This window comes from Triticum urartu, chromosome 2 (assembly GCF_003073215.2).
Source record: "Triticum urartu cultivar G1812 chromosome 2, Tu2.1, whole genome shotgun sequence".
Classification (NCBI taxonomy): Eukaryota; Viridiplantae; Streptophyta; class Magnoliopsida; order Poales; family Poaceae; genus Triticum; species Triticum urartu.
Window position 1 is genome coordinate 733,290,478 of NC_053023.1, and position 9,548 is coordinate 733,300,025.

A 9,548-nucleotide genomic window follows, 5' to 3' on the forward strand; every position below is an offset into this window, starting at 1 on the left:
ATATCCATTTGCTAAAATGCCACATGAAGTAAGACAAAAAGGTACTTTTTGGATAATTTGATTTAGACATAGTATAAGCTGGACAAATGTGCATTACATATTGTATTACAACTGATCCTCTTGTCAGGATCGTATATCAAGTGCTAATACATCTGCACTGTAGCTAATGTATTGATTTTATCAAGTGCTAACATGAGGTTCTTTGAACTCCTCAGCTGGATGTGCAGAACATGTGGACGCGCAGAACACATGGAAGATGGATATGCAGTTATTTTTGCTAAATCACCATCCACTTTCAACCTACTTGCCAATCACTCAAGGAAGCTATAATGTTGAGAGTATGGTGCTTCCCCTTCCCCTGCTACATGGTTTTTCAAGCCAAGAATTTTACTGTAAAGTTTAATGCTTTGTGTGTTATGGCGCTGCTAGAAGGAGGGCGCGAGAGGGCCGGCCGGGGACCTTTTGCCCACGGCCGGGCAAGAGAGAAGGGATTTCCTTCTTAATTCTTGCTTGATTAGATTGATACATCTCCTCTCTTTATATAGAAAGGTTTACTTGACTCCCAAGCAAGGCTTACTTGACCCCTAAGAAAGCGACTCTTATCTCTAATTAACCCTAAGACTAACTGGCCCATTAGGCCCATTACGTACTCTAACACTACACCCCACCTGGACATGCAGGTTGTCCTCAAGCTGCAGCCTAACCAACTTATAACCATGACTCAACGCAACACACCTAACACCTAAAAACAAGCCTTTTACATCTCGTCTTGTTTTATTATTCTCAACCTGAAATGGACTGGGACGCTTTATTTTGGACCCCTTAACAAAAAGTGGACACCATCCGCACGTCGGACGTGCACGTGTACAGCCACCTGGATCTCATGGACACTATCTGGACAAAAGGAGTGCATGTGTAGGACCACCTGGAAGTGGTCGCAAGAGTGACCAGCAGAGGCGCCCTCGCGGCGGCCGGTGACGGAATGCAGTGGTGCTACGTGGTGCGCTGCTGTCGGTGACACCATGCCTTCTTCCTGCCGGACGGCTGTTGGTCTGCACCACACAGGGAAGAGTGGAGGGCTTGCGATGGAGAATGACGAGGGGTGCGCCCCCCAACCGCCGATGTCGCAGACTTTGAGGTCGCTGCCCGCGGGGAAAACAACATGCCCGCTGCCCGTGGGGGAAACCGCATGCCCAAGATCCCCGGCGCAGCGAATGAGATCGAGATTCTTTGCGCAGCGAAGGGCAACTTGGAGGACCGGCAGCTGCAGACCACGCATCTCCCGCACAGGCCGACGCGCTAGGAGGCCGCGCGCAGTAGCCTGCAGCCTCACCACCGCCGACACGTGGTGGGTAGCGATCCAAGACGGAAGTGGTGACGGCGACGGCGGGGACTGGAGTTGGTGGAGCGGAACTCCCGCCGGCACGGTCGATGTGGGGCCGGAGCTGACCGGCGGTGGCTGCTGCAGCTGCAGCGGTGGCGCATCGGGCAGCGGCAGCGGATGCTGCGGCGGAGCGCTGGGCGCGGCGGAGGCCGCCAGGAGCGGCGGCTGCCACTGCAGCCAGGGCTGGGCGGTGGTGGCGATGGATGGCAGCTGCAGTGGCCCGGCGAGCGCGGCGAAGGCCGCCTGGTGCGGCGGCTGCCACGGCAGCCACGGCGGCGCGGGGGCGGCGATGGGCGCTGGAGGCGCGGCGGGAGCCGGCACCGGCCACTGCGGCCACTGGCACCGGCACCTTCCTCTGCATGTAAATCTTAATATCTAGAGAATGATACCAATATGAATTTTGTTGGGTGGATATAAATTTTTGCAAACTATAAAAAACTTATTAGGTACAATCAACTTAATAGACTAGATCACCACACGGTGCTAAGTGAATCAACAAGCTAGCTGCTAATCAATTGTTCAGTTCATCAATTTGCATAGAAAAGCAAGTTTCAAACATATATGACTAGCACCATGAGGATTTGGCACGAGGCTTGTTTTTTGTTGTAAGATGATGATGAGAAAGCGATCTCCAGGCTTGAGTGCCTCTGTTTGTGTAGCATACATATTACTGTTGGAGTACTTGTCCATGGTGGTCTATCTATGCAAATAAGTGTAAATCTGTATTTTTTTCCTTCACATCTACCTAACTTATGATCTTTAGATTTTCCACTAATAAGTTAGGAAAAATGTACAAAAGAGTACAAAGTTTGGGCTAGGCTAACAGATACAATGAGATGGAAGGAGGTTTACATGGTAATATAAAAAGAGAGGGAGGAAGAATTACAAAAAGAGGTCAACCACAAGATAAGAGAGTATATGTGATGTTCTTTAATTAACTCTAAAAGAAACCAAATAAAGGTCCTTCTTAAACAAAACCATCCAATGGGCAATGCCACAATGGGATGTATCTTTTTTTAACACAGTTCAAACGCAGGCGATCATACATACATACATACATACATACACACAAACACTCACCCATATGAATGCACGCGTGCACACCTTATCCTTATGAGCACTTCCGAGAAATTGAGCTGACACATTATCAAGTCGCCACAGACTCCTTCATAGTCCTCGGGAACGTCTCCTCTGAATGCACACCGCCGGAAGGCCTGAAATAAATCTAGAAAAATGCGAGCACCAATGTCAAGCCGAGGACTTTAACTCTGTTGTGCTCGGGATTTGGGGAGACCAAACTGTTTCAGACAGTTGAATTTTGGGAAGCCTGATGGACGTCTGTTTGACGTCCGAACACTCTCGGGCATATGAGGAAGAATTGAGTTTTGACCTATATACATTCTAGCCCGTAGCAACGCACGGGCGACTCACATTGTACCATGCAAATAAAGTTAAAGACAACAGTCCTCACATTATATGGGAATATCTTAAACCCATCAAGTAGATCTAAGTTTGTAACAGATAATTAGTTGGATTATTGCACTCTACATACAACTTTCTATTAGATTTCTTAGCATGCAATATTTTTGGATTTCTTATGAACTTACTTCGCAAACTGAATGGGTTTCAATTACTTTTCAATTGTCACAGAATATCATTTTTATACATGCAAAATTTGACATGCATTACATTTATATATGCAACCGTAAAAATATATTCATGACACAGCCCGTAGCAACGCACGGGCATTATACTAGTCATAGAGTAGTATCATACATACGATAGTACTAGCGTATGATACTACATCCCTAATGCATAGTATTATATGTTGGTATCATATAGGACTATATTTATTGTCATGCATGACACAAAGTAGCACATCATTTAATATGATACGGTATCATGATATGATACTCAAGCCTCTCTTTCTTCATTTAATTCCATATCACTTCATCAAGATTGCTTAGTTGGCATGCATGATACTACCTACGATATTCCCATTACGACCAGCCTAAGAGCATCCGCCGGATGCTCTAAACCCGTCTCAAACATCCAGACAACGGCCTTTCTCATATACAGTCCAAATATGACGTGGATATAGGGTGTCTGCACATGTCCGCCGACCTCGCTGCAGGTCGTAGCGGTCCCACCTACAGCCACTGAAGCTCATTTGTCTCTCATTGCCGCACCCAAATTTTAGTTTCATGTAGCCGTGCGAGGCGGACGCGGCCGGCTTAAATAGCCGCGCCGGCGGATGACAGCAAGCTTCTATGTTGTTGCATAGGTCAATCAATTCTCGTTGCGTGAACGAGATAACTTGACACTAGATTGCATTTTTATCGATCGATGATTGTTCATCGAGTGTCAAGTCCGTCTCATTAGTATATGTTGATACCCTTACTACGGTGACAATAAATTTTTATTTTCTTCATCCAGTTATACCGACACATTATGATTTAGAAGAAAATAAAACAATGCTGACGTGAATGTTTCCCTCGTCAACCATAACTATGAATCTTCTATGTGATAAATATATATCATTCGTATTGATGGTCTATCCTCTTAAGAAAGTATATATCATTCGTATTGATGGTCTATCCTATTAAGAAAGTATGCAATGATATCAAAAGCTTACCGCTTCTGGATGATCCGGCTATTTAAGCTGACTGACTTGCTCGTCACGCGGCTAGATGGACCTAATACAGATGTGAAAATTTGAAGTATTTTTCGGTGTGTTTTGACAGCCCTGCCGGCCCAAGACAGACGTGATAATCATCTATTTTAAAAATAAGGTATGTGATTGCAAATGGTAAATTTTAAAGCCTGGCAGGTCACTATCCATTTGCACATCCGCAGACGTTTGAGGACCCAAATTTGTGGGTTCCTGCTGTAGATGCTCTAACACACAACAACCCAAGTGTATAGTACAATGACTAATGTAACATATGGCAAAATAACACAGATACTGGGAAATACCTTTTGGTTTCTAAGTGTTTATACATCTCATATGACAAAAGAAATTAATAATTAGAAAAGGTCAACAAAGTTTGAAAGTTTTTTATATATAACCTGATTTTTTTAAACTCACAATAAACCTGACTTTCTTTTGCACAAGTATATAAATTTTCACGAATAGAAAACCAGCATTGACTTCAAAGCAAAAAAATGTTTGCTAGTTATTATAGGTAACTATTCACACTATTTTGACCTTTCTTTGTCTTTTCTGAAAAGAAGTCAACAAGATTTTTTTTCCTTTTTGTGAATTTTTTTACAAGTACATTGGAAGGTTAAGTTTATTTAAAATAATTAGAATTTGTTAACCTTTTATTTAATTACTACTCTCTCCATCCCTAAATATAAGTCCTTTTAAAGATTCCAATATAAACCACATACCAATATATATAGTCAGGTAGATTATTTGGGAGCAAAACAAGAACATGTAGCAGACCAAAGTCTTTCCATCATATGTTTCTTCGTCAAATTACATGCATGTAATCTTCTTGCCGAATACAGAGGCGCACACACGATCCAATTCTCGCTTCAGCCTAGGTGGGAGAGAAAGGACACGCACGACATGCTAACACGAGCTGCTACTCCAAACGCACTCTTCTTTTGCTGTAACCACCATCACCACGAAAAAAACGTACGCAGATATATCTTCCTAACGAACCAACAAATCCAACAAGGCACATTTCATATCCGCAGCTGCTGTCCGTCATCATATGTCGGCCGAGAGGAAGTTGTCAGACAAGGTAACCTGGAGAGGAAACGGAGGAGTCAGCAAGCATATCGCATCGAAACAAAACCAACTTCGTGAGTCTAGCTAGGGTTGAAGAGAGTGATTGGTTACCTTCTCGCCCAACTTGAACGGCGCCAGGCCTCTGTATGGGCAGGTGCTGCATCGGAACGCATCGCCCAACCCACACTGAAATTGCAGGTTCACAGAGAATAATGTGAGATATTCAGTTGACCACATGCATGCAACGACCAGTGGAAATCACCATTTGGCACTTTATGTCTACAAAGAAGCAATTGTACTTACACTGCCACAAGCTGAGACAGGGTTATCAATCTGTTCTGCAGTGAGCCCCAGCTTCTCCACCTTCTGCTCAGCCTCGGCCCTGCCACAACTGCAGTTCTTGCATGCCTTCTTTGTAGCTCCCACCTCACAATCTCCTACTGATGAAGCAACAGCAAAACTTTCAGCATCTAAACCTAATAGAACATCTTCACAATATTTAAACAAGATCTGAGGATTTGTTGGCTTTACCAACTGGAAGCTGTGGCTTCTTCAAGTCCTCCTCAGTCAAGAGGCTGTCTTCGTCAATCAGTTCATCATCGTCGTCAATTTCAATCTTTGGAAGAGCCTTTACTGCTTTCTTCAGGGGGAAGGAAGAACCCATACTCCACGAGGGCTTCTTTGCCTTGATCTGCAAATGATTCGAGTTAGCACTCATCATAGAGAATAGCATGTACAGTAGCCTTAACACAATGTGCCATACTCACAGTAACAGATTGCACACTATCCTGCGAGCTTGTGGCAGAAGCTTGCACTTCAACAAAACCTCCCATGAGTAGCTGGCGCTCGATATAATTGTTTGGCTAATGCAGAGGAAAATAGAGAATCAGGCTGTGCTAAATTAACATTACAATACAGTGGATGTGAGCAAAAACAGACACACAATTTACCTTCTGATCAGCAGAGGGTGTGAAGCTCTGTACCAGCACAATTCCACCAGCTTTCAGCACTCGGCTAATTTCAGCAACCAACTTATCCCCAAAGCTCTCCACATTTTTTATGACAGATAGAACAGCACCCACCGATGCATCATCAAAAGGCAACTTCCCACCTGACCCATGTTGACAACAAATGTATATATCAGATTTATGATAAACTGAATTTTATACAAGGATATGGCATACTGAAGCATAGTATAATAAGAACCAGATGCAACTAACTAAACTAAGTGTTTACTTCCCCAGCTTCTGAGACACAATGGATGGTCTGTTGACACTATAGATTCTGGCTTAACTACATAGTGTGAATTAGCACTACATTAAAGTCCATGAATGGATAGCCTCGCAGGGAACATATTTTCTCTCAATTTCTTTCGCGATTAAAGCGAGAATACCAACCTATTTTTCGTTTTCCCTTCCGAAATTGGTAGTATGTGTTTTGCGTGTATTCTTATATTTGAAAGAACTGGGCAATTAGCATGAGGAGCTTCAAGTCGGAAACTACAGCAGCAGCAAAGGTAAACTCCAATCCAGCATATCAGGAGCGCACATAGATTGCTCAAAATTGAACTGCCGCGAAGTTGGAACACAAGACTAAATTAGGACCAGCACACAGGCAGTGTGCTGATAAGAAAGGGGCAACATCAAATCTGATTCTAGCCTATCCCCATTCCCTTGAGAAATATTGTCCCTCGGATGTTATTTATTCTGAACATGCAGAGCATAGGCATGCACGTGGCTATGGGTCCCACCTGAGACCCATGTTTACAACAAAATTCTACAAACAGTAACATGACAGACTTCAGTTTTATATACAAGGATGTGTCATATTGAAACTGAAGTCTACGTAAGAGTCATCAAGAGCAAAAACAACGCATGTCAAATCCCAGATTTGTGAACTAGAACTACACAACAATTAGATTGCCTGTCCATAAGAAAGACGTCGGGACAAATAACATAGTGTAATGGCAATTCATATAGCCGACCATGAGTGGTAGCCTAATAGCCAAAAGGTCTATTCTGTGAGATATACTAGTATATTTTTCTCCCAGCCAAAACAAGAATATAGGCGTCGCTTTTCCCCGCGTTTTTAACCAGCAAGTACGGTGCTTTCTTTGTATTCTTTACATGTGTAGAGTAACACTCAAGTTAGCAAAGATTGTCGTATGTAGAATAAGTTTAAACCTATCAAGTCTAGGTATGAAATACTATTCGCTCTGATCGTATAATCTGAAGCATAGCAGAATAATAAGTGAGCACGATTACGTGTTTACTCCTCCCAGCCTTTTATGACACAACAATAAAACATGTGTCCACACAACAGACATTAGCTAAATTACATAGTTTGTACTAGCACTACATTGAAGTGCATGAGTGATGGCCTGATGGGAAAATGATTTTCTCTCCTTTTCCCTCGCTATTAAAGCAAGGATACCTATTATGTTTTCCCTTTCTCAATTGGTCGTATGTGCTTTATGCCTACTCTTATCTTATATTTAACAGATGGATAAGTATTGAGGACATTTGAGAACTAGGCAATTAGCATGCTAGGCATAAGCTTCGAATCAGAAACTACAACAACAGCAAAGGTGAACTCGAATCAAGCATATCATGAGTGCACATAGATTGATCAAAACTGAACTGCAGCGAAGTCGCGACACGACCAAGTTAGAACCAGCACACGGGTAGTATGCTGATAAGCAATAGGCAACTGTGAATCTGATTCTAACCTAACCCTCGGGAAATATTATCATCTCAGATGTACTTATTCTAAACGTGCAGAAGGTCCTAAGCCTATTATAGGCATACACATTGCTTCAGATCCCACCTGACCCATGTTTACAACAAAGTTTTGTGAACAGGTACATGACAGAGTCAAGTTTTATACAAGGATGTGACATATTTAAACTGAAAGACCAAGTAAAAATCGTCAGGAGCAAAAATAGTAAAATGTTTACTCCCAGATTTGTGAAGTACACAGCAATTGGATTGTTTGTCCATAAGAAAGACGCCGGGACACATAACATACCGTGTAATAGATAATTCATATAGCAGCCCATGAGTGGTAGGCTAACAGCCAGAGATGTTCTACTATGTGAGATACTGTATATTTTTATCTGGACGGATGCGAGCGGACAGAAATGAGTCAATATACTCCCTCCGTTCCGAATTATTTGTCTTGGATTTGTCTAGATACAGATGTATCTAGACTCATTTTAGTGCTAGATACCTCCGTATCTAGACAAATCCAAGACAAGTAATTTGAAACAGAGGGAATACATCTGATTTAGTTAAAAGTCAGAATATCCTATATTTGTGAACGGAGGGAGCGGTAAGTATGTATGTGTTATATGTGTATTGTTCACATGTGCACAGTGGCACTTTCAAGTTAGCAAAGATTATCATACGTTGAATAAGTTTAAATGCATCAAGCCTAAGTATGAACGAGCAAGAAGGCAATATATGGTGATGAGCAAGGGGCAATCCCAAATTTGATTATATAAGCCACCGCTCGAGAAAGAGCGTACCCTCGGATTTTATATATTCTACTACTGTAATAAAGATGCAGCGGGTCCTAACCCTAGCATGGGCGGGGCGACGCTTGAGCGAAATCGGTAACAGGCGGAAGGGGGCGAGATGGAGGAGGCGTTACCGACCGAGCGAGGCGCACTGCGTGATGACGACGACCTCCTCCCGCGAGACCCCGGCGGCCGCCGCCAGGTCCCCCACCGCGCGGAGCGGCAGGGCCAGCTCGTCCGTCACCGCGAGCGCCGCCGCAGCCGTGGACGCCATGTGGCCCGCCCCCGACGGAATCACCTGCAGCGGCGAGGAGGCGGAGAGGGGAGGGGGGGAGTCAGATGAAGGGCCGGCGACGGCGGCGGGAGGGGCGCGCGGATCGAGTGGAAAGCAGGTGGGGTGCTTACGGATGGATAGATCTGACGATGGAGGGAGGGAGGGCGGCGGCGGAGGAGGAAATCCCGTGGGCGGGCGCGCGAGAGGGGAAGGGGAAGGGGAATGGGAATTCGGGTTTTGGTTGCGTGCGTGAGCTCTGGAAGCTTCCCTTTCCGTGGCGTGGCGTGGCGTGGGCGTGGTGGTGCGGCAACGAGAGGAGGAGGGTGGGAACGGTGCAGGGCGGCGGCACACGGGCTTGTCTCGACCGTCCGGGCCGGGTGGCCTAGTTTGTTTGGCCCTAGCTAACTCGCGCTTACGCTCGGGAGCTCCTGCCCCGCGCGCCGCAGAAGCCCAAGCCGTCACACCCGCCGTCTTCACGCGTCACCGTTCTCGTCGTCGCTCGTCAGGTCGATGTGGGGGAGGCTGTGCAGGCGGCGGGGCTGCTGCTGATGACCACGGCGCCCATGCACGCTCCTCCGTGGGCTCCTCCAGTCCTCCTTCACCTCCTGCTTGACGTGCAGCTATGGCACGTACA

General features: G+C 45.1%; 1 protein-coding gene across 3 annotated transcripts; it reads right to left on the reverse strand.

Moving 5' to 3' along the window:
- Positions 1–4,824: 4,824 nt before the first annotated feature.
- Positions 4,825–9,228, reverse strand: LOC125540287 (anamorsin homolog). Of its 3 annotated transcripts, XM_048703891.1 has the most exons (8): positions 9,046–9,217; positions 8,779–8,938; positions 6,074–6,234; positions 5,891–5,986; positions 5,655–5,814; positions 5,427–5,563; positions 5,235–5,309; positions 4,825–5,141 (listed from the first exon to the last, which is right to left on the reverse strand). In XM_048703891.1, the coding sequence occupies exons 2-8, from the start codon at positions 8,912–8,914 to the stop codon at positions 5,103–5,105; spliced, it is 804 nt and encodes a 267-aa protein (XP_048559848.1). In that variant the 5' UTR covers positions 8,915–8,938; positions 9,046–9,217; the 3' UTR covers positions 4,825–5,102. The 3 variants fall into 3 exon arrangements, with proteins under 3 accessions (XP_048559848.1, XP_048559849.1, XP_048559847.1); XM_048703892.1 differs by having other exon boundaries at positions 5,427–5,560; positions 8,779–9,228; XM_048703890.1 differs by having other exon boundaries at positions 8,779–9,217.
- Between the last annotated feature and the right edge of the window lie 320 nt (positions 9,229–9,548).

Excerpts from the sequence above, each read along its gene's own strand:
- LOC125540287 (XM_048703891.1), bottom strand. The coding sequence starts at position 8,914 with ATGGCGTCCACGGCTGCGGCGGCGCTCGCGGTGACGGACGAGCTGGCC. Across the intron at positions 5,987-6,073 it reads CACCCTCTGCTGATCAGAAG|CCAAACAATTATATCGAGCG; the intron begins GTAAATTGTGTG and ends CCTCTGCATTAG. Across the intron at positions 5,142-5,234 it reads CGTTCAAGTTGGGCGAGAAG|GTTACCTTGTCTGACAACTT; the intron begins GTAACCAATCAC and ends TTTCCTCTCCAG.